The 23753-nt window shown below is 57.7% G+C and overlaps 8 protein-coding genes across 8 annotated transcripts; 5 read left to right on the top strand and 3 right to left on the bottom strand.

The window, feature by feature from the left end:
* Positions 1–531: 531 nt before the first annotated feature.
* On the top strand, positions 532–3849 carry CMQ_5022 (transcription factor; the record flags this gene model as incomplete). The annotated part of the gene is made up of 10 exons (XM_014315958.1): positions 532–677; positions 922–1444; positions 1495–1626; positions 1691–1703; positions 1789–2183; positions 2252–2319; positions 2385–2535; positions 2611–2668; positions 2745–2932; positions 3001–3849. 10 exons carry the CDS (start codon positions 532–534, stop codon positions 3847–3849), a joined length of 2523 nt encoding a protein of 840 aa, XP_014171433.1.
* A 1861-nt stretch (positions 3850–5710) lies between these two features.
* On the top strand, positions 5711–13405 carry CMQ_5071 (myosin class 2 heavy chain; the record flags this gene model as incomplete). Its single annotated transcript, XM_014316007.1, has 1 exon — positions 5711–13405. The coding sequence occupies one exon, from the start codon at positions 5711–5713 to the stop codon at positions 13403–13405; it is 7695 nt and encodes a 2564-aa protein (XP_014171482.1).
* A 287-nt stretch (positions 13406–13692) lies between these two features.
* Positions 13693–14339, bottom strand: CMQ_4996 (uncharacterized protein; the record flags this gene model as incomplete). Its single annotated transcript, XM_014315932.1, has 4 exons — positions 13693–13787; positions 13844–13961; positions 14032–14085; positions 14148–14339. 4 exons carry the CDS (start codon positions 14337–14339, stop codon positions 13693–13695), a joined length of 459 nt encoding a protein of 152 aa, XP_014171407.1.
* Positions 14340–14810: 471 nt separating this feature from the next.
* On the bottom strand, positions 14811–15815 carry CMQ_5054 (mid2-like cell wall stress sensor protein; the record flags this gene model as incomplete). Its single annotated transcript, XM_014315990.1, has 1 exon — positions 14811–15815. The coding sequence occupies one exon, from the start codon at positions 15813–15815 to the stop codon at positions 14811–14813; it is 1005 nt and encodes a 334-aa protein (XP_014171465.1).
* Positions 15816–16748: 933 nt separating this feature from the next.
* On the top strand, positions 16749–17263 carry CMQ_5005 (cbp4 domain containing protein; the record flags this gene model as incomplete). The annotated part of the gene is made up of 3 exons (XM_014315941.1): positions 16749–16804; positions 16865–17049; positions 17106–17263. 3 exons carry the CDS (start codon positions 16749–16751, stop codon positions 17261–17263), a joined length of 399 nt encoding a protein of 132 aa, XP_014171416.1.
* Positions 17264–17422: 159 nt separating this feature from the next.
* On the bottom strand, positions 17423–18994 carry CMQ_5002 (phosphoserine phosphatase; the record flags this gene model as incomplete). The annotated part of the gene is made up of 1 exon (XM_014315938.1): positions 17423–18994. The coding sequence occupies one exon, from the start codon at positions 18992–18994 to the stop codon at positions 17423–17425; it is 1572 nt and encodes a 523-aa protein (XP_014171413.1).
* An 848-nt stretch (positions 18995–19842) lies between these two features.
* Positions 19843–20538, top strand: CMQ_4928 (nascent polypeptide-associated complex; the record flags this gene model as incomplete). The annotated part of the gene is made up of 3 exons (XM_014315864.1): positions 19843–19925; positions 20049–20221; positions 20285–20538. 3 exons carry the CDS (start codon positions 19843–19845, stop codon positions 20536–20538), a joined length of 510 nt encoding a protein of 169 aa, XP_014171339.1.
* Positions 20539–22845: 2307 nt separating this feature from the next.
* Positions 22846–23575, top strand: CMQ_5090 (60S ribosomal protein l24a; the record flags this gene model as incomplete). The annotated part of the gene is made up of 3 exons (XM_014316026.1): positions 22846–22896; positions 23077–23220; positions 23288–23575. The coding sequence occupies 3 exons, from the start codon at positions 22846–22848 to the stop codon at positions 23573–23575; spliced, it is 483 nt and encodes a 160-aa protein (XP_014171501.1).
* Between the last annotated feature and the right edge of the window lie 178 nt (positions 23576–23753).

Genomic DNA, 23753 nt, shown 5'->3' with positions numbered 1-23753 from the left:
TGGAGATACGCTCACTTCTTCGCTGCTCAGTACATAATACACTTGCCCGTAGTAGCATCCCCGATTTCCTCGCCTGCTTATCTCTCTTTCTTCGACCCTGACCGCCTTCACCACCCTTTTTGCCTGCAAATGCCGGCCGGAAAATGTCTCCTCCTCGTCCTCTCCATTAATTGACCTGCCAAGGGCCCCGCTGCTGCAAAACCCAGTTTTCTCACACACCCACTTCCTCTCTTCCGTCCAACCAGAGCCGATCCGTCTCAAGTCTGCAACTCTCTTGCCTGCCGCGAGAATCGTCTTCTCCGATCACGTACTTCGTATCACCACAGCACAAACACTCGTCTGCCACGATCCCTTCCGGCCGGCAAATGATCCCCCTGTCTACTGTCTCATCCTAGCCTCTTCGGCCATTGCACTGCAGCTGTCGACGACTGCATAGTACAGCGTCACTCTCTCCCCACATTTTCCCCATACTTGATCAACGGCCCATTTCTCTGTTGCTGCTGGCTAAGGATCGCCATACCCGCGGGCCATATGGCCGCCTCCGGATTGGCCGCCTCAGCCTCTCCTCCCGGTCCTGCCACTATGCCTTCGATGTCAGCCGCCTCTTCTGACACCCATAGCCCCACCGATGCTGCCAATAGGGTGATCAAGCGCCGTGCACCTGTTGCTTGCCGCAGGTAAGTGAGCGAGAGGGAGGAAAGAAGGGGGGGAGAGAAGAAAGGGGGAGAAAGGAAAGGAACAGAGCTCCCGCTGATATTTGCAGGTGCCGTCGCATGAGAAGCAAATGCATCCATAACGGTGCCCGTCCACCCTGCGAAGGCTGCCGTAACGCTGGCGTGAGCCTGGATGAATGGTAGCCTCCTCGAATCCGTCACTGTCCTCCCTCAGCCGCCCGCTCGCTGACACACCCCTTCCCATCAGTGTCTTTCCTTCTCGTGGCGCTCCCGACCTAGACCGCGAGTACCGGCACCCGCGCATGAAAGGCGACAAGGCCCGGAAAGAAGGTACTAGGCCTGTTCGGTCTGACAGCGTCGGCTTTCACCACATACCCCCTGATCCTAGCTTGCATGATATTACCAACGATGCAGATCCGTGGGATCTGCTTCCGCCACTGCATCTCATAGTAGATGCTGTCAACATGTTCACACACCAATACTTTCAACTGGGCTTCATTCCAAGAGACACCTTTGCGGAAATCGTGCGCAATGACACGCGTTCTGTTAGCCCATTCCTGCTGTTTAGCATTCTCAGCGTGTCGGGACGCTTGACAGACTCTCTTGTCACTACCTTTGGCGATACTGAGACTGCGTCCGAGCTGTTTATGAGTCGGGCCTCGGCCATGGCCCTCAGAGAGCTGTACGAAGAACCCACTCTGGCCCGGTGCCAGGCATTTTATCTGCTGAGCCTTGCCCAGCAGGGCAGTGGATACAAAAACAAGAGCTATGTACGAAGTCCCTCTACCGATCCGTCGTCATCGGCATCTCTCTCTGACAGGTCCGCCAGCTTAATTTGGGAATCGCTATTCGCATGGCCCTTCTCATGCAGCTTCATCGGGAGGAAACTTATGTGTTGGAAGATTCAACACCTAGCATGATCCAAGAAGCGGAGTCGGCTCGAAGAACTCTGGTATGTTCCCGTCTCTTCCATTCTGTGTCTTTAGTGGTTTCGCTGTTGGACTAACTTTTTATAGTGGATGCTTTACAGTAAGGCATACAGTCCTGCGTCTGTTACGCTTCTCATATAGCCTCCCCTACTTCCTTTGCGGCCTGTTGCTAATGCGCCATGCAGGCCAAGATAACCTGCACTCAGCACCGTCAGCACCAGTATCCCTCGCCGCCAGCGACATCACCACGCTGCTACCTTGCAACGAACGCGACTTTGCCGACGGCATCCTACCCAAGAGACGTGCTGCTTTGGAGGACACACAGCCAGCCATTGAAAACCCATCTCTCGTCAGGGTTCCTGAGCGGTCGCTATTTGGCACACTGATCCAGAGCCACCGACTATGGGGTATCGTCAGTCGGCGCGCCGTCCGCAACGCTAGATGCATGGACCCCTGGGCAGACACCAGCGATTACGCCCAGATTCAGAAACAGCTGAGTCAATGGGAGGACCAGCTACCTCCTGACCATCTCTGGAGTCCTGCACAGTTCAAGAAATCAAAATCCGAATCCTACGATTTGGTATGCTTTCCCTCGTCATATCCCGTTCTCCTTTTCGGGGAACCTATCTGCTGAACCTCTCATCCCAGGCGTACCTTATTGTGACCATGGTCACGCGCTTATGCAATATTATCATACGAAGAACATACCTCCCCAGGTAAGCAAACCACCACTACGTTGCCGTCCCCGATACGACTTTTCTGACCGGGCAACTGTCTATAGTATGCTCCAACAAGGGGGGAATAGCTTAACCGAGGGCTTTTGGGGCGATATGTCCTTGGAGCTATTTGCCAACGTCAAAGACCTCTTCACCCAGATTGACGTATGGTTCCTGGAGAGGCGGCCGGGTGACAGTACAGGCGCCCAGATGGCGGTAAGTTGACTGCAGGTAGTTATGCATATAGCTCGCAGAAGATTGCTGCACCCTTGCTAAAACACGGTACAACAGATTTTTTGTGTTTACAGCTGTGGCCTGATGGCAGCTTACCTCTGCAAGTACCCACACGGTGAGTAAAGAGCCGGAAGAAGAGAAGTGTGGCTTGTGCTGTTCTGTCGCCTCAACGTGACGCTAACGGGATACAGTTTGCCGCAAATATGCGCCTGAAGGAAAGCATATGTTTGATCGCACACGGGACATATTAGCACAGAGCAAGACGGTTTGGCCACTGGCCAAGCGCTGGCTTGGAAGTCTAGAGAGGTTTTTCACAGTCGATCAGAAGAACATCAGCAACATCGCGTCCGGCCATCTCGAGGGCAGCATGGCTGAGGGTGTCAGTTTCCGAGGCGAAGCTCTCGCCATCCCATCTGCATTCTGCCCATCGTCGCTAATGTCAAGCAGAAAGACCCGATCCCGTCGGCTCTGCACCCGCCGCTCACCAATTCGAGGCCATCGGGCCCGCCAAAGACACCTCTGGACGACAGACAGTACGTGGCCAAGCAGCTACGGCCGGACAGCCCGCATGTGCGGTCTGCTAGCCCTGGCAACATCTCCAATAGCGCCAGCGCGGCCCAGAGATTGCCTCCACAGCTCCGAACAAATGACTCACTCCTTAACGGACGGATGCGGCTGCCACCGCCCAACCCATCGCCAGTTCTGGTGACAACGACGATAACGTCTGCACCACACTATTCGACGGCACAACACCCACACTCACAGCCCGCGCAGTTCCTCCCACAGCAACTGCAATACCAGCTGCACCAGCCGCCACCTCAAGCGCTGTCTTTATCGACGTCCCAATCGATGGTTCCGATGCCCCTCCCGCAAATGCATACTCAACCGCTACCACAATCGGTGCCACATTCGCCGATGCACCACATACCTGATGACCCTGTAACTGCCAATGCTAGCACGGGTGTTCCCACCATCACGACTACGCCAACAAACATGACAACCGCCCTGAGCCCTTCCATGACGTCCGCTGTCACACACAGCAACATCGATTTGCTCGTGCGAGCCTTTGACCCGCCTTCATCTTCCCAGATATCTGTACCACACGCGGGCGTATCATACTCCCACTTGCCACAGCAGGTTCTTCTCTCAGACGGAACAACCGCAACTGCGCCCTTTTACGAGCCTTCGTACGCAGTGCCAGTCAATGACGGGTTCGAGAACGAGCTTGCTTTCATGATGGTAGGATCAGAGACTTCGGCAACGACACCTTGGGCGCCGAGCTTTTTCCGATACTAAATCGGGACGTACATTCCAAGCATTTTAAAATGTATAGTTGTTGTGACCAGCGCGCAGACACGATTCGGGATCCTTTTTTTTATAACATATAACGGTTTGGCCATGGAAAAGATACTAAACAAGCATTGGTGGTTGGCGGCACCATACATCTCGCGGAGTAAACATCAGAAGCTGATACAGATTGGGCAAAGCGGCCTACCAAGCGCCAAGTTCTGCAATTTTAAGTTCGTTTATTACAAGAGGCCTCTATTACAAAGCTTACTCATACACTTGGTCTTGTTCACAGCCAATTAGGGCTCAGACGGAAAAGAACGCACTTCAGAAAAATGGCAGTTGCACGATACGAGATTCTCGAGCCGTTGCCAGTGTCTTCCTCGTAAGATAAGATACACACGAGACGTGTGGTTTACTTGCAATAGACTGCACAAGACAGCACACGTCCGTATTTTGTGGGCCCTGGTCGGCCTGTTGGCGAACACGTGAAGATGTTAATATGTAGGAGTCCGCTAACACGTCTGGATTGGGCATAACTTCAATAAAGCATTGCTACCTGCATAGTCGACGTGGATTGAGATAGGAAGGTGTGAAGAGGAACCTATAATTATTCTGCAAGGCGGGCGGAGGGAGCGACTTGCACCTTTTCTGGGTCCAGTGGGGCCACTGGCAAATGAGCCAAAGTAGTGGTACTTTGCATACAGTGGGATAAAAGACACATGCGAGCGACACGTCAGGCAGTCATTTGACCTAAGAAGGTGCGATCCACAGCAATACGGCCGCAAAGACCAGGACAAGCACGACAGAAAGAAGACGAAAGAAGCGAGAAAGGAGGCATTGCGTGACAAAACATTCACCAGCAAACCGACAAGCAAGGAGCGTATTCGTACATGTGCACACAGTGCATGAGAGTGCGAGGACAGAGACGTTATATATCGGAACGGAAGGCCAACCAACTCCTGAACCTAGTGTCTTTAGCGTTCCCGCGATGGTGTTGTTTCCTCCTATCCTTTCACCTTGTTCCTTCCTCGCGTCCCCGTAAGATACCAGCGCCGTTGGCATCATCTGAATTGCTGCTGCCCCCTTTTGCTTGTCTCCTTGATCTTTCAGCGGTCTCGGTCTCGTAACCGGCCCAATTCCCCTCTCCCTTCTGGAATGCATGTGACAAGCCCGACAATTCGATTGCCTGCATCATCACTTGTGAGAGCTGGACTGCTGGCGGACTTTTCCTGGTACCGAGCTCGACCGCCGTATTGTCTTACAACCTGTTGTCTGGGCCCAAATAAACAAGATCCCCTGCGGGAGGCTGTTCTACAGTGATGTCGTCGGGCAAAAAATAAAAAAATAGAGCCCGAAAAAAACGCGTCTGGAAAGCAACCCCTGGCAGCGCGCCCTTGCCCACTCCCCTCTTTTTTTTCCTCGTTGGCTTCCCTGGAGCCCCAGTCTCTTGAAAGTCGGCCTGGCATACGAGTACCTGTTCGTCGACCTCCCTGTCTCCTCAGTCTTGTTTCTCCTTCCTGTGCTCCGTAATCGTTGCGTGTCGGTTTCTTTTGTGCGCTCATTCGCCTCTGTGCGATCCTGGTTCACTTCTCACATCTCTCTTCCTTTCCCACTCTGGGCCAGAGACCAAGAGAGCTGGAAAGAGCTGGTATTCTTTTCCCGATCTCAGATCATCTCAGATCGTCACCACCATTCTCTCTCCTTCTCTCCTGTCGAGAGATTCGGCTGTAGGCGAACTTCAACTTCGTCTGCCGCTGATTCTCGCCGTGGTAAGTGGACTCAAATTTCGGTCACCACACCGGTCTCCGACTGTTCGTTATCTCTTCTCTGTCTGCTACGTGGAACAAGCATTGCTGACTCGGGCCTGATGCGCTCGTCCTGCAGGTCTCTTACGACGTCTTCTCCACGTCCGGAAAGCCAACTCCCCCCCCGTGCATCCGCACAGGCGGACGGCACTTACCCAAGACTCCATACACCATCTTCGCCGAGGTCTCCTGCTCTGTCTACTGCGTCTACCGCTGACGCCGGGCCTTCTCCGCCTCTACCGGCGCTTCCTATTCCCCAGCTGCCCGAGCGCATCTTGGCATTGCTGAGGACACGAGCGGCGTCTTTTGAGCGTGTCGAGGACGACGGCGAGGACGACGAGTATAACGACGGGTACAGCTACGGGTACAACGACGACGACGACGACGACGACGACGACGAGGGCCGTTTTGTCACCACCAGCTGGGGCTCGCCGTACCCGCGGTCGGAAACGTCACAACTGCAGCAGTCAAGTCTCGGCAGCGAAACATCTGAAGACTCGCCCATCCATCATCTTGAGCTGAACACGCCATTCCTCCGGCCGGCCCCGTTTATTTCCATCCAGGCCCAGAACGACGAGCAGGACGGCACGCTGCAAGACCTGCAGCATACTCCGCTGTCACCCTTGCATTTGGGAAACGCACCCTCTTTGGTCAGTGCCGCCATACTCGCCAACCGTGCCCGGAGACCAGCACGCGGCATCACCGAGGATTGGATCCGCCAGCACACCACCGGCGATATTGGATCGGAAGCACGCCTCTGGCTAAGCGATAGTAGCGAGGGGGACAGCGAGAACTCTTCACTGAGTGGATCTGTCATCAGAGACCCGCGTCCGTGGTCTGGCGAGGACGAATACGCCCTTCGCACCCCAAGAGCCGTGCCGGCCAAACGCTCAGTTTCCGGGTCGTCGCAAGCCACTGCTCTATTTCAGCACGGCCAGGCCGTCCCCAGCCACAGGCACCAACTGAGAAGTCGTATTTCGAGCACTGAAACTCTGAAAGGGACGGATGCAAGATACCTGCAAAGACCTTCCACAGCGCGCAGAAACAGCGGCAACAGTAGTGATACCATGACAATTCTGGCCAGTCGCGAAGCTGAGAACGTGACTGTCGATGCGAGTGTCGTTGCGGCCACCACTGATGCAGATAGCGACGCTGCCCAGGCTACTCCTGCACAATCGGAACCTTTGCCAATAGCAACGCCAGCGGCGGTGCCCACCATGGAGTCGTCCAACGGTGATCAGGGCAATGGATATGGGCCCGAGCCCGAGGCTATCCCAAACAAGCCTCCACCGGCCCCTGCGGCACGCCCAGCGAAGGAAACGAAGGAACGCGCGACCATACGGCGGGCCAAAAAGAAGGTGCCCTGGAAGGGCAAGTCCATTGTGGTTCTGCTCCCAATAGATGAGGACAGAGGAAGGCCAGGGCACGCACCAGTACCGCTTACACAAGCTGCCGTTGATCATATGCGGCAATCATGGAAGGATCTGGGCTACGACATCGACGGGTTTGATCTTCACGACTCGGACTTGGCTGCTGGCGAGGTTGCCAGTTCTGTCGGCCAAACTATGAGTCGGCCCTCGTGGCCGTCAGAGAGCGATGTCGCACAGGAACGATCATCGCGAAAGTATCCAATCCTGCTGCCGGATCTGAATGCCTGGAAGAACTATGTGGCAGAGCTGAATGAGGCCAAGCTTAGGGCGCTTGGTGTTTCGTTTGGCGACGACGAGCCGCCAATGCCGCCTCCCTCGTCGTCAATGTCGGCCGGTATTGGTGCTTCTATCAGCCGCCAGTCTTCGGCCAACATGTACCCGCCTCTGCCCTTCTCGCCGCCTCTGCCGACCTCATCTGCGGCGAGCAGCCGTGGCGCATCGGGATTCAACTTCCCAACAAATTTCATCCCCGGGCACAGTCCTTCCATGTCTTCCGTCGCATCACCGGTACCCTTCGGCATGGGATCCAAATACAATTCTCGCCAGTCAATCTCCATCCCTGCTGGTGCTTACCAGCACCAGCAGCAGAACACGCCCGGGGGCTTCTCGCCGCAGATGTTTCTCCAGCACAATCTTGCGCGGGGCGGCTCCCCGTCTCTGGCTGCACTTATGTCGCCGGGATCGCCCTTCTCTGCAGACGGCTTTGCTGGAACGCCTCTGCACCAACGGCATCAGTCCCTGCAGTTTCCTCTCCTGCAGCACCACCTGCAACCTTCTGCCCGTGCTTCCCCGCGGCTTCAAAACCTGGCAGAAGTGGATGAGAGGCCAGTCAGTGAGAGTCCGACTAAGATGTCTGAGCTGCCATCGGCCAGAGGCACTACGGCCGCAGTCGCAGCCGCAGCCGCTTCGGCGGCATTCATCCAGCACAATGCAAGCTCGAGCCTGCAGAAGGAGATCGATGATGCGGAATACCATCTGGAAGAGCAGTTTCGCTCACAGTTCGAGCACGACCGAGCGTACAGTCCACATGGCGAGCGGCAGTTCACCGAAGACCTCAACGGGGATGGCGCAGACAACTCGGTTGCACCAGGTCATGCGCAAGATTTGTCTGTGCAGTTTGCATCGCCTCCGCCGATCCAGCGCTTCCGCGATGACGCCGAAAACGGCCCCCCGTTGCACCACCCGCGTCCCCACAGCCGTGGGCACTCTCTTGCGAATGCTTACTACGCGGATCCAGAGGATGCGACCTTTGCCCAGAGCACGGCCCTCGTCCCTGTGCAGAAAGCGACACAGGACGTTGCCCAGGCTCAAGCGGACGACTCGTACGAGATTGAAACAAACCCGAGCAATCTGGGCAGCCCGACGCAGGCGCAGACGTCCGAGTATGGTAGCGGACTACAGCAGCCACACCAGCACACGTTCTCGACTACCAGCAACCCGTGGCGGGACTCTGGCTCGTTCTCTGTCAAGCCGGATGGTGCAAAACGGCCCGGCCACGCAAGCAAAGGCTCGCTGTCTCGTTTCAATGTAGAGGCTCCCGAGTTCAAGTTTAACCCTGCAAGTGCAAGCACATTCAAGTCGAGCTTCGGCAGTCAGTTCTCTTTTGGGACGGGTGCGAGTGAGACGTTTCAGCCGTCTGTCTTCCACGCTGGCTCGGTCCCCAATGTGCCGCTTTCGGCCACCTCGAGCCAGTTCAGCTTCCCGATGTCCACCACGGCCGTGGCCCCGGTGCCGGCCTCGGTCCCGACGAAGATCAGCGCCGGCACGTCCACTTTTTCCCCTGGCCAGAGCGAGTTCAGCTTCTCGGCCGCTGGCCCCAAGTTCCGCCCAGATGCCCCTGCTTTCACACCTCTGCATTCGTTCTCCAACTCTCTCACGAGCCCGGTGCAGTCGGGCCCCGAGAGTGTTGCTGGTGGCAACGCGACAAGCTCCATCTTTGGCAACATCGACCTCAATATGCCTGATGTCGGCGCGTCCACGAAGCGGTCCAAGGCCGTGCCAATTATACGGCCGACCAGCCACCATTCTTCTGGCGCTGGCGAGAAAGAGCCGGAAACGCAGTATGACCAAGAAGGACGGGTGACGGACGATACTCGGATCAAGAGGGCCAGGGCTACTCCCAAGGCCGACGATGACGACGAGGTGTTGTTTGCTGAGCCAACCAATGGCGGGCAGACAACGGACGCGCAAGAAGCCAGCGCAACGGCATCATCGGAAGTTGACGAGGCTGAAGCGGCCAACGACGACGCGAGCAATCTGGCAGCGGAAGAGGCGACGCTGTCGTCGACAGCTGCATCCGAGACGACAGATACGAAAATGGCAGCGACAACGAGTCCGTCAGAAGTGTCTTCGGTGCAGGCTAGCAATCCGTGGGCTGCGTTTGAGTTCAATACAGAGGCGGATATGGCAGCGTTTAACAGCGCCCGGCCGATTGGAGAGACGCGATTCCGTCACGAGAAGTCTCTGTCGGCCACTGCCAAGCCGTTCACGCCTCGGGAGAGCTTGGGCTCGGAGCTAGAAGCCCAAAGGAGGCCGGCAGATGCGACAGAGCAGGCGGACGACGAGTCGCTGGCATCGTCCCTCCAGCAGCCGCCACCACCGCCACCGGCTACTGAGAAGCCAAAGGGCCTCTCCGCCTCCCGGTATGCTGTGTCGCCGCCGCCGCCGACACCACCACCAAAGATGCATGTCCTGTCGGACTCAAGATCGATGGCCTCGTCGCCGCCTCCGGTGCCTCGCAAAGACGACAACTACTTGGAAGGGGAGTTTGCGTCTGTGCGGCGGAGCATGGCCATGGTACCGTCGGCGGCAGGTCCTGTGCACGTGTTGGCCACTGGTCAACGTGAGCCTACATTTGAGGAGATTGACGATATCATGTGCCACCTCAGCAGCTTGGACCCGGCACAGGGCGTCAACAGGGCGACGGGCGTGCCATCTTGGCAACAGCTCCCGATGTCTGGTGCCGAGGCAACGCGGCGATCGTCTCTGTCCCCGGAGCTGGAAGTGGAACAGGCACCGAGCGTGGTGGCGTCTTTTGACACAGGTGGCCGTGCTGTGAGGCACCTGACGGGTGGTGGAAGCCTGCCTGTGAGCGAGTGGGAGAGAGACTTCACGGACGAGGAGCATGACAAGCTCGAGTCCCGGGTGAACTTCTTTGATGGGCGGGTCAACGATGTGATGGGCGGGCTGCTGTCGGCGCGGCTCGGCCCGCTGGAGGAGACGCTGGAGCAGATCCAGCATGCGGTGACATCGATGCTAGGGCGAAATGGGCTCAGCCAGCGGTCGCGGCGCAGCATGTCTGGGACGATCCGGGACAGCGATGCGGACGACGAGGACGAGGAGATGCCGTTGCCGGTGTCACGGGGGTCCCTCAGCCCGCGCAAAGACCGGCGGCTGGAGCAGATGCGCAACATGTTTCTCGATGCGCTGTCGTCGCACCAGCAGCACGAGCGGGTCCAGAGCATGTCTGTGGCGTCGCTTGCAGCACCGGCAGAAGAGGTTCTGGACGCGTCGGTGACGACGATCCTGAAGTCGCTGAGCGACATGAAGGAGCAGATTGGGCAGTCTCTGCGGGTGGACTTCCGCGGCGACGATCTGCGGCAAATCGTGGAGGAGGCAGTGGAGCGGCAGCTGCAAACGACGGCGGAAGCGGTGCCGGCAAGGAGGCAAGAGGCGGAAGAGGGCGGCAGTGCGGCGGAGATGCTGGAGGCACGGGTGATGGAGCTCGAGCTCCGGCTGCAGGCGGAGAGGGCGAACTTGGAGTCGGAGCTGCTGCTCCGGCGGACAGCCGAGGACAAGACGGCAGAGATGGGGCGAAAGCTGGAGCTGGCGGAAACGAAGATCGAGGTGGAGATCATGAACCGCAGCGCATACGACCAGCGAGTTGCCGACCTGGAGGACCGGCTGCGACACCAGGAGGAGAAGACGGAGGCGGAGATGGACGTGCGGCGCAGCGCGGAGGGGCGGCTCTCGGAGGTACAGGGGCAGCTCCGGATCTCGACAGAGGAGCGGACACGGCTGCGAGAGGAGCTGGAGGAGCGCGGGCAGCAGCTCAAGGCAGCGGAGGAGACGACAGGAACGACGTTGATGCGGCTAGCGGTGCTAGAAGCAGCACAGGCACGGGAGGAGACGGCACACAGCGACCTACAGAACCGGGCAAACACGACAGAGGCAGAGCTGCGGGAGAAGATGCAGGAAGCGCGACACTGGCGGGCAGAGGCAGAACGGGCGATGGACGTGTCGCAGCGACAAGGCGAGGACCTGCTGGAAACGTCGACAGAGCTACGACACGTCAAGCGAGTGGTGGACACGATGGGGACGCAGCTGGGAGAGAACGAGCGGCTGCGGGAAGCGTGGCGCAACAAGTTTGTGGCGCTACAGGAGGAGATGTCGCGGGCAGCACGCGAAGTGGCGGAAGAGAGCGCACGTCACATCAAGCGGGAGCAGACGCTGTTGGCACGGCAAGAGGTGCTGGAAGCGAAGCTGCAGGCGGAGGCGCGAACGAGGGAACGTCTGGAGAGCGAGCTGGAGCGACTGGAGAGCGGCGAGCGACAAGCGATGCGTGCGGTGGCGGAGTGCAAGCGACTGGAGGGCCGGCTGAACGAGCTGCAGATGGCGAACGAGGATCTGCAGCAGCAGGTACGACGACACCAGGCAGAGTCAGGGGAGGCGCGCGAGTCAGCGGCACGCGAGGTGCAGCGGACACGCGAGTCGCTGCAGGCGGAGGTAGAGACGGCGAATTACGAGGTCAACGCAGTGCGGCGCGAGCTGGAAGACCAGGTGGCGCAAGCACGGGGACAGGTGGACCAGGTGCGACTGGATGCAGACACGGCACGGGCACGGCTGGAAATGCTGCTGGAAGAGGCAGAGGCGACGAAGCGGACGGTGGTGGAGGAGGAGACGAGACGACACGAGAGCGCGGTAGAGGACCTGCAAGCACGATACGAGCGACAGGTGCAGAACGCGACGGAAGATGCGCAGCGGACAGAGCAGAATCTGTTGGAGCGGCTGAGCATCTCGACATCCAAGACAGAACTGCTGCAGGACCGGGTGGCGCATCTGGAAGAGAAGTTGGAGGTGGCGCAAGAGGCAGCGCAAGCAGCAGCCCGGATAGCAAAGGGAGCGAAGGGGATGCTGGCAGTGGCCAGAGCAGACACGACAAACGCGACAGACGCAGACGCAGACGCAGACGCAGACGCAGGCGCAGATGCAGGTGCAAAAGCCGATTTGCACCAGACACAAACACTGCCGGAGAAGATCTCGCCACAGGCACTGCGAGAATCGATCATGGTGCTGCAGGAACAGCTGCAACAGCGTGAGCAGCGGATCGAGACGCTGGAACAGCAGCTGGCTCAGACAGATCCCGACTCGGCCGCCAAGATGGCCAAGCGAGACGAAGAAATCGTGTGGCTGCGCGAGCTGTTGGCAGTGCGTCATGCCGATCTGCAGGACATTGTGACGGCACTGGGACGCGAAGACCACGACCCGGAGCGCGTGCGCGACGCTGCCATTCGGCTGCAGGCCAATCTGCAGATGGAGGAACAGGAGCGCGAGCGGGCTGTCAACGGCGGGTCGGCCATCTCGCTGCCAACGCTGGCGGCCAGCATTCGCGACGCTGCGACACCACGTGTGGCTCAGGCTGTGCTGCCGCTAGCAGCTGCCTGGGGAAACTGGCGTCGAGGTGCTGGTGCAGGCGGGAATGGGAACGGAAACGCCGTCTCGGCCTTCAGTGCCATCTCGAGCGTCCTGACATCGTCGCCCATGTCGTCGGCCTCGTCATCGCCCACTTCCCGGCCATCGGCACGCGGAGCATCTCGGACGACCAGAAGCTTTGCCAGACCGGCAGCCACGCCGTCACGTGTTGCTGTCAACATCAACGATGCCAACAACAGCAGCAACAGCAGCAACGGTGCCCACAGCGACTCCTCTACCACCACCAGCACCTTCCTCTCTGGGCTGCTGACCCCGCCGACATCGGGCGCCCGCCAGGCTCCCACCACCCGGCAACAGCTGCAACAGCTGCAACAGTCACACAAGTCACATGACCAACCTACTGCCTTTGCCAGCACTGGCCGTCGCTATCCGGCCGAGCAGCCAGCCAGCCGACGGCCGACATCCCGGTCCGACAGCAAGCAGCTGGCCGCTGTCCGACACCAGGACGTCTCGCCGTCGCCGCCGTCGCAGTCGCAGTCGCAGTCGCAGTCACCTGTCGGCTTCCGCCATGCCAGCCGCAGTCGCCCCGTCACGCCGCCCATGACCCATGCGGCCGTCTACGACTCTGATGCCCAGGCAGAGGACTTTGACGATGCTGCCTTCTTCGATGATTAGGGGCCTCGGGGCCAAACCATTCTTTCCTTTGTCTGCTGCATCCACCTTCACCAACACCCTAGAATCTACGGGTTGGATGGACAGTCCGGTCTGCCTGAAATGGTTTCTTTTTGTTTTTTATGCTGTTTTCCTTTCCCGTTTTCTTTGTTGATTTCTTTCCGTCGATAAAATGTCGCCTGGCTACGCAGAATGTAGGCTATATAGCTAATGAATCCATATGCAATCAAACCAATGAGAATGAAACGAATCAAATCCTTTGAGGTCCGGCCTGTCTGGAGACGACTCTGTCACTGGTCGCAGAAAAAGTCAAACTCGGTGTTTGAGGTCGTCAGCACCGGAAAGGCCGTCTGTGTTGCCGATGCGGCGACTGCCTTGCACTCGGCTGTGCCTCTGTCAGCAGGCTGCGCCCCCACGAGAAGGACAGCGTCCGCGACTTACTGTTCTGCGTGTCGCAGTCCGACACCGTCACGTTGACCGCAGTCTGGCGGTTGGCCGCGTCCGCACAGCTGTTGTGCTGGTTATCACAGGCCCGGGATGCTGCCGTCGCAAAATCCATCTGCCATGTCGAGAAGGTCCTCTGGTCAGTCGCAGTCTTGCCGTCTGGAAGGGGGAAAGGGGAGACGCACAAATGTGTCGCCGTTGACCTCGTACTGCCTGGACGAGTCCGACGACTGTGTGATCTGTGGCAGGCCGTCAGCACTGGTCTCTTGTGTCTGATCTCGGGACCGTTTCTCTCGCTTACCGCATCGGCAGCCACGCCGGCCAGGTCGCCCCGGAACGGCTGCAGACTGATGGCCGAGCGTGCCATCAGGTGGCCGTGCAGCAGCTCAGCCGTGTTGACGGACGGCGAGACCTCGACGGCGGATCCGACGGCAGCTCCGACGACCGCCATGATGGCCGCTACATAAACCAACCCCGCCGACGACGCCGTCATGTGTGTGAAAAGAGCCATGGTAGGATGACGAACAAAGTTGGACGGAAAAAGGCCGGCACAGCGAAAGACAACGAAAGAGGGTCTGGTCTGGTTACATAGTAGCATCTGGTCGGATCAGAAGACGACGCTGTTTGGCGCTTCTGCTGAAACACATCTGAGACAGGATCCCGACGCCAAACACGGCACTGAACACACGCTACAGAACACGGAATACATCGGCGCAATGTCAAAATCCAAAATCAATTTGGCCAAGACCTTGGCGGGCCAGGCCATCTCTCTAGAAGAATACAAAAGCCGAGAGCAACAGGGCTGCAATTAAGCAAAGTCTAAACTAAATGGTTCGGCGGCCTCCAGTCGTCTCCAAAGACAAATGCCGAGCGAGATGTGCCGTCAGCCCCCTCCAAGAAACTCCGGGGCGCGGTGCGGCGACGATGTGCAAAAACAGCAGGCGAAAACAGAGCAACGGACAGCCTAGAAGTTGGAGGCCGTGTTTACTTGAGCTGGCGCGTGGTAGCTCTCGAGCGTGCTCTGGAAGGGCGAGCGGGCAGCGGCAGCACCGGCTCCCGGGCCATCGATCTTCTCGCCCTGCGTGTTGATGTTGTTGTTGTAGGCGCCGTAGTCCATCAGCTCGTCGTTGTCCTCGGCCGACTTCTTGCGGCCCCAAACACGCCAGGCCAACAGTCCGATGACGGCCAGAACGATGGCACCGCCGACACCGACAACCACGCCAATAATGGTGTTGCGCGTCTGCTTCGACATGCCCGACGACTTGCTGCTCTTAGAGGTCGACGACGCGAGGCTGGCCGTGGGGGTCGTCGTAGCCGTCACAGCCGTCGTCACAGCCGTCTTGGAGCCGTCTGAGGCGGTGATTGTGGTGACAAACGTGCTCGTGTACGCAGATGGGGTCGCCGTCGTCGCTGTCGTCACGTGTGCCGTCGTGCCCGCTTCTTCTGTCGTCTTCTTGGCCGTCGTCTTGGCTGTCGTCTTGGCCGTTGTGGGACTGGTGGTCGCCGTGGTCACCACCACCACGTCCGATGTCGCGGCGGAGGCCGTCGTTGCCGCAACAGATGGTGTTGTCTGCTGTGCGGTTGTCTGGGCCACCGAGGTCTCGACTACGGCTGCCGAAGTCTCTTGTTGCTGCTGAGATGACGGTGTGGGTGTGGTCTGCGCAACCGCTGTTGTCGGGGCGGCCGAGCTGATGACAGCCGTAGGCGTCGTCGGGGAGCTGCTTGCGGCTGCTGGACTTGATGAGACCACCACGGCAGCCGGGCTTGACGAGATCGCAGCCGCCGTCGTCGGCGAAGAGGTCGCTGCCTCGGACGTTGCTGCTGCTGATGCTGGAGCGCTGCTTACCGCCAGAATTGCGACTGCTGATATGGCTCCGCTCACGTCTGCCTCGCCCTGCTGCTGGCTCTGGACGGTCGCCAGTAATGACAACGCTGCCAGAAACAGCTGTGGAACACGATGTGCGTACATGATGCAGACCGATGAAAGTTGTGTTGTGTATCAAAAGATACGGTGCGGACTCTGCGATCGAAACAGGGTCGACCGATTGTGTCCAAAAGATAATGCGGGATGAAATCGACAGAGATGGGATGCCCACGAGAAAGGGCAGAAACGAGTGTATGAAGAAGGATCAAGAGAATGACAGGCCGCTCGGAAGACGAGAGCAGGATGATGCAGATGATGCAGGTGATGCAGGTGATGTTTGGGAAATGAACGGTAAGGAAGGAGCGTTGCAGACTCTGTCCAGCCAAAGAGCGAATAGGTCACGCTGCAGGGGGTGATCGCCGCCGTTGGCCGTTGCCAGCGCTTTCCTCCCCCTAAAACTGCGGCCCACCTTTATTGCCGTTCCGCAATGCAGGGGACAGTGCGAGCGTCTCGCTCTCCTCGTGTTTTTGTCTTTTTTTGTTTCGGCTTCGTTCGTCTCTCTCGCCTCTCGTCTCCCTCGTCTCACCCACTCGCTCGCGTCTTCCGACGCCGTCGAGATCCAAACGGATGTCGCGGCTCTCATTGGACGTACAGGGGGCTTGGCATTTCCACTCTCACTGGCAAAGCAGGTCGTAGCACTAGAAAAGCAGGAAAATTACGCCCAATCTTTTCGGGCTTTTTCTTCGTATTCGGCAGGGTAGCAGCTGACTTGGGCGTCGTATTCCACCTGGGTTCGTCATGAATACGAACTGCCACCCCCCAGCATTTCCACCTTCACCGCACCGGTAATGCCGGTGGCCTCTTGATGCATAAATATCCATTTAGAAGAGCCTGCGCTTACGTGGCTTAGCCCATACTATGTATGTACAAAGTTACTCCGTAGATCCTTATCTAATCTCGCACGCGCTAAACCGCTGCGCCAATTGCTCTCGTAGTCGTCATTTTTTTCATGCTATGCAACAGCACTGCCTGCACAACATGGCTCCCGTAAAAAAGCCGGTCAACTGGAAGCTCTGGGGCAAGATGTCTCTCGGGTGAGCTTCGTCCCGCCTACTGCTCAGTCGCCACTCCCATGCTGACCCTTCACCCGCCAGCGGCGCCGCCATGATTATCGGTGGCCCCATGCTGACAATGTACGTCATGCCGACGGACGAAGAGCTGTTCAAAAAGTACAACCCAGAACTGCAGAAACGCAGTCTGGAGCGCCGGGAAGAGCGCCAGCAGGAGATCAACGACTGGGTGGCCAACCTCAAGCGCCAGTCCCGGAGCAAGAAGCCGAGTATGTCCTTCTTCCGCCGCCTTTGTCTGGCCCACAGGCTAACAGCCGTCCTTCAGTCTGGGTCGTCCAGGAAGAGGAGTCCCGTGCGGCCAAGGAGGCCATGCTGCGTGACACTGCCCGTCTTGCCCAGGAAGCCAAGGCCCAGCGCGAGGCCATGCGCAAGGAAGCCGGCCTGGCACCCGAGTCCGATCCAGGCCCGGGCTCCACGAGATGAGCATTGTTGTGTTTAGTCGCGTCAGACATCACCGCTCTCATGCTGCATGAACCGGTTGACGGTGCCTTGGAAAAGGAAACGGACCTGAGCTTTCGGCCTTTGGCTGGGCGTCCTCATTTTCTATCTATACACAATGACCAAAATACAGACACATGCCTCTCAATTATCCGAGCGTGGCAGCTCCTCTTCAGCTGCAAGCTCCGCTATCTCCGTGCTGGTGAAGCCGAAGAGGAACAAAAGGTCGAGGAGCGAAGGCCTGTTCAGCCGCGCATCGGCCGCCAGCTGCAGAACAGGCTTGGCGTGCCAGGCTACCCCCAGCCCTGCCGTCTCCAGCATGAGCAGGTCGTTGGCTCCGTCCCCCACAGCCACGACTTGGCGCAGGTCGATGTTCTCCTCGGCCGCGATCTGCTTCAGAAGCTCGCACTTCCGCTCACGGCCGACAATGGCGCCCGTCACTTCGCCCGTTAGCCGGCCGTCCGCACCGACCACCACGTGGTTGGCGTGCGCGTGGTCGATTTTCAACTGCCCGGCCAGCCAGCCGGTCAGCGGTTGGAAGCCACCACTCAGCACGGCCGTCCGCACGCCGAGTCGGCGCAGCGCGCGCAGCAATGCCGGTACGCCCTTGGTCACGTCCAGGCGCGGCCGGAGAGAGTCGAACAGTGTGGCGGGCAGGCCGGCCAGCATGTGCACCCGCTCGCGGAAGGCCTCTTCGAACTGCAGCTGGCCGGCCATGGCACGATGCGTGATGTCGGCCACGCGGGCAGCCACCTCGGGGGTGACGGCCTCGGCCAGGAGATCAATCACCTCTTGCGTGATCAGCGTGCTGTCCATGTCAAACACCACCAGCCGCGGATGGCGGCGCCACAGCGTGTCGTGCTGCAGCACCACCTCGACGTTCCACTCGCGCTCGAACCGGTACAGCTGCTCATGTCGACGCAAATCCGTGAGGGCCAGGACCGGTGCTGGGTGCAAGAGCACCTCCACCACGTGTGGCTGTGTGGCACTATCGAGGTAGCGATGGCTGGCCTTGAGGTCAGAGCCAGTCCTGTTGCCGCCATCGTCCTCCCCGTTCGCCACGGCGCGGCGTGGAAAGGTGGCCATCAGGTGCAGAAATGCTGCTATACAGATGGGACTGACGTAGGCGCCATACAGCCCGTCTCGTGGTGGCTCGGGATCTTCGGCCGGCAGCTCCATCGGAAACGATGTCGGCTCTATCGTGGGAGCCAGGTTTGGAGGCAGCTCTCGTTCGGCATCGTTGCTGTCGTTCGCATCCGATCGAGACAGATGTGCCTTGCCTCCCTCCTGCTCGCCGGCAGCTCGTGACGCTGTATTCGCAGGGGTGTGGTAGTGACCGTGACCCTTGTATAGGATAGTGGCCACCAGCCGGTCGCCGGCGGCAGCTACACCCGGTATTGGCGTGCAGTTGACATGGATCAAGTCGTGGGCCACGCCGCCTTCAATGACAGTCGGCGGAGAGCGTGCATCAGACACGCCACCAAATTGTCGACACAGCAGCGGCTTGGACGCAGACGGACGAGCAAGAGCCGTCTGCAACTCCGCGTCCAACACCTGCGGCGGCAGAACGTCATCGGCGCCGTCCTCAACCACCTCATCGATGCCGTAGTGGCTGGCTGGACGGATGTCGTGACCCTGCTGCTCATTTTGTCGCCGATTCAACGGCTGCTCGGGCGATAACGAGCCTGACGGTACTATGGCCGCCTTGGCCGGCATCGTGGGGGATGACATGCCGAGCAGATAGGTAGGGGTGTGGCGGTCGGACCTGAGGTTGGACTGCACGTTGAGGGCTGCAGTCACTTTCTGCCCCGCCAAAGTTGGCGAGCCTACTTTTCGCAAAGTACGGAGTACTCCGTAGACCAATAAATGATGACAAAAAAGTCCGCTCGCGCTATTAGCTGCTAACCACAGCCCGTCGCGTTAGGTAATCAGCGGGGTCAGATTCGATTTGAGGCCGGTGGGGCTTGAATGCATCCGGTGAAAAAAATGTGTGTGTAGACTCAAAAAAGGGAACCTACTCGACCTTTCCGCTGGTAATAACGCACAAACGCAAAAGTTTGTTCTGTCCAGCTCCAGTCCACCGGAACAACCAGTAATACGCAAAAACCTCTGCCGCCCGCCGAATTCTTTTCCATCTCGACATTCTTCCGGCACCTTGCCTTTTGTCTTGCACTTCATCCACTACGAACCTCAATTGTCTGTTTGCCGCTCTTCGCCGCGTGTCATTGCTTCTTCTGGTATGTCGAGAATCGAGTCTTGCCTCGCCTGCTTCCTGTCCAAAGCCCCCGTTTCCCCGTCCATCCAACCCGTCCTCCTCACCCTCGCCTCGCTCGCCGTTCCCCTCGACATCTGCACCTTGCTCTCGCCCAGCTTGTCATCTCTTGCACCCCACCCGTGGTCTTAGTCTGCTTCGTCTCGCTCAGCTCCGTCAGCCGATTGCCTGATGCCATGTTGCTGGTCACCTGTCTTCGCGTGCTTATTCAATATGTCTTTTGGATAGAATCTTCTGCCATCACCCACCGTGGCTCCGCCTTAACCGCAGCTTGTCACCCGAAATCCTCACCATGGCCGATATCCAGGAGCGCTTGAAGAAGCTTGGCGCTGTGTCGCGTACCGGTATGTTGAACATCTGCCTGGCTGCGCACTCGTAGCGCTACTTTCCACGCACTATGTTGCTAACCATTTGCAGGGTATGTTCCTTTCCCTTCAGCAAGCACAGCCAGCACAGCAGTGCCCAAGCTCCAATGTGTTCGTCACTAACCTGCCGCAGTGGCAAGGGCACGCCCCGGAGAAAGGTCAAGCGCACGCCTGGGCGGTCCGCTGCCGACGACAAGAAGCTGCAGCTGAGCTTGAAGAAGCTGAACGTGCAGCCGATCAACCAGATCGAGGAGGTCAACATGTTCAAGAGCGATGGCAATGTCATCCACTTTGCCGCCCCCAAGGGTGAGTCTCGACAACGCTCCAGGACACGAGGCCGGTGATTGTGCCCGCTAACTATTCGCCCAGTTCACGCTTCCGTCCCCTCCAACACCTTTGCCATCTACGGCAACGGCGAGGACAAGGAGCTCACAGACCTCGTCCCCGGCATCCTGAACCAGCTGGGCCCTGATTCGCTTGCCTCTCTCCGTAAGCTGGCTGAGAGCTACCAGAACATGCAAAAAGCTGGCGAGGACGCCGAGAAGGACGGTGCCGCGGACGCCGAGGATGACGATGCCATCCCAGACCTCGTTGACCGCACATTCGAGGACAAGGTGGAGTAGAATGGGAGGCAATCAAAGGACAGAAAAGATAAATGAAACCGCAGAAAAAAAGAAGCAAATCCCTTTTTTGAGACACCTTTTACTACCCATACGCTTCGACCATTTCTGCAGGCGTTCTTTCCTTGGGGCCCTTTCGTGTTTCTGTATTTGCAGCAAGAGTCCCAGATCTCCCAGATGCTGGAAAGGAATATCGCGTGGGCTATTGTTTGGTGGGTTTTGGTGGGGTGGGGGGGGGGGGGGGGAGGTGGCGTCGGATCATCGACGTAGTGAGTTAAATGGCAAAGATGAAGCCACACTGGGTACATGAGGAACAAAATAGGTGTTGACAATTTCCACTGTTATGTTAAGGCGTGGGATAATTCGCTACAGCTGACGGAGAAAGGGCCCGATCGACCCCCTTTTTGCCCATGCTGCTCAAGTGTCCAACTTCCAATTGCCGTCTCCATTATTCGGCACCCATCCTCGCAAGGCAGCATATTTGACTTGCTGCTTTACACAACTTCTTGATGCGAGCAACTCACTGGCTTTCACGCCATCGTAAGTCGCATCGTGAGAAAGTTGCCGGTAACAGTGTGTCCGTTGCCGCATCACGGCCCGATCAGCAGACTCCTGGGACTCTTGTGATACGAAGGACTTTGTTATCGTACCCACAAGCTGCCACATCTGGCGACGCGATACAGAACTAGCTCCTGCTAGATCAAATGCTTTGCGACCGCGAAGAACTCCACCAACAAGACATTCGTTGACACCATGGCAAGTCCATACAACCGAGAGATTGCTTGACACCGATGATAGAGATCCGGTTTGTGCAAGCCCGGCCACCCTCCTCTTGGAGAATGCGAATTCCAAATCGGTAGTCTGAATATCAAAGGGGGTAAACCTGTAACCGCCAGGCCAGGAGAGGCCTGCAACTGGCCGCATGCGACCACTCGGATCTTGGGCCGAAAAGCATCGCTGACAGCCCGATTTCGAGTATTGCGAGGCTGGCAAAACTATCGAGCGCAGGTACAGCCCTGGGCTGGGGGCAACGAGAAGCGAAGAGAGTCCACTGAGAAGAGACGTGCATTGCCGTAATGCCAGTTTGTCCGAGCACGATTTGGAGAGCGTCTGTGGCGAATCACCGCGACCGGGCTTCCGGCGCACCATGCCGAGTTGTGAGAAGTAACCTCGGCCGCTCAACATCGGCTCTGACGACGACTCCTCGAACATTTGAGCGCTGGGCACTTTTGTAATGGTCGTTGGCACTGTCCACGGGGACGCATCATCTTGCGTGGCCATTGTCAGCTCCATGCTGGCATCACCACCTGAGAGACTCTGTCAGCATCAGTGCTGTTTGAAGGACGACGAAGATGAGGCGTATATACATACAAGGCGCTTCAGAGCAGTACATATGCAATTGCACGGTGTCATGCCATGCAAATGGTTGGCCATCCTCAGAGCAGCTTTTTCCTGTCTCCCAGCAGGCGGATATGAACTCGGATGGCTCTTTTCCCGTGAGAACATTATAACATTCTTGTAAGACAACCCGATTGAAAGCTCTCAAAGCGAGAATCTCGGCGTGCCAATCGTGGATGCCTACACCATTGGCCAGAAGTACTTTTGTCACAGGAAGGCATTTCATGCCGGTTCTGAAATGGAGGGCTTTCATTCAGATTTTGCATCGTTTCAATCCTGGAAAAGGCGTTGGTGTACTCACGCCAAGGCCAGGCATTTGAGCTTGCCATCACTAACTAAACCACGAGTACGTACAGGGTCAGCAGACAGACCACCAGTCACCAAGCATGCTCTCTTTCTACCCGCAAATAAAGACGTACATACACTCTGCTACGATGCCACTCAAAGGAACCCATTCACGAACACCGTTCGTACGGACGACTGGTTTCCGGTTTGCTGCAAGCCGTTCGAATTCGCCAAGTACCACAGAGGCAATGGCATCAGACTTGGCCATTGACATTTGCAGTGTTCATAAGAACCAGCAATCTCGAACGTGCCCTTCTGCTGCTGGCTACCAGTCAATATGCCGTTGTCACCAAGCGCGTCGTACATAGTTACAAAAGTGTGAGAGCGTGGGAAGTAAGCCGATGGATAGTCACATGATACTGTGTACAAGCTGTATCACGTGATCACTGCGGAAGCACACAATTCGACCAATCATGTGGGGCTCGGCGGGGTCTGACCACGCACAACAATTTCGCCGAATTTACAAACCTAGCAATTCCCAACTGGAACGAAATTTACCTTTCAATCCGGCAATCTCGAAAAAAAACCAACCACAAGAAAACAACAATCCGCCCCCCGTCCGTCAATATGCGTACCTACGACGACACGTTCTCGGGTCAGAAGATCTACCCTGGAAAGGTAAGATTCATGAACATCCGGCGAGCCACACGCGGATAGAATAGGAGATGCGCGCAAGTCACGCCGACACTCAGCGAGAAGAGAAGAATTGTGGTCTACTCCGGCTATGTTCAGAAGGCACCGACACGCATGGTCTACGTGCAAGCTGGAGTTTTCACGGCTAACCCTAGTTCTGTGCAGGGCAAGATCTTCGTCCGTGGTGACAGCAAGGTCTTCCGTTTCCAGAATGGCAAGTCCGAGTCGCTCTTCCTACAGCGCAAGAACCCCCGCCGCATTGCGTGGACCGTTCTTTTCCGCCGGCAGCACCGCAAGGGTATCTCTGAGGTACGAATCATCGAACAACACCTACCTAGTGGAATCAGCAAAGGGAAGAAACTAATTCATATCACAGGAGGTCGCCAAGAAGCGCACGCGCCGGACGGTGAAGTCGCAGCGCGCGATCGTGGGTGCTTCTCTGGACGTCATCCGAGAGCGGCGGTCTATGCGCCCAGAGGCTCGGGCAGCTGCACGGGCAGAGAACCTCAAGGACATCAAGGCAAAGAAGGCCGATGCTGAGAAGGCAAAGAAGGCCGAGAAGGCCAAGAATGCAGCCAACGCAGCCAAGGGCCAGGCCGGCCGTATTCAGAGCAAGCAGGGTGCCCGGGGTGCGCAGGTCAAGGTGGCTGCTAAGTCCCGTTAAGGACCTGTAGCGGATGAATAAGATGTGGTGCTATAGCAAGGAGTAGGATGACACTTCTCGCTGTCAGGGTACGCGGCGTCTCTGTGGTGTCATTATCATTTCCTTCGTTTCTCAAAGAAAAAAAAATCAAAATACAACCGAAAGGAAAACAACTACAAATTTCGGACAGGGCCATAGG

Source organism: Grosmannia clavigera (assembly GCF_000143105.1).
Source record: "Grosmannia clavigera kw1407 unplaced genomic scaffold GCSC_160, whole genome shotgun sequence".
NCBI classification, from domain to species: domain Eukaryota; kingdom Fungi; phylum Ascomycota; class Sordariomycetes; order Ophiostomatales; family Ophiostomataceae; genus Leptographium; species Leptographium clavigerum.
Note: the sequence above shows the minus strand (reverse complement) of the source record. Positions and strands in the feature narration are given on the sequence as shown.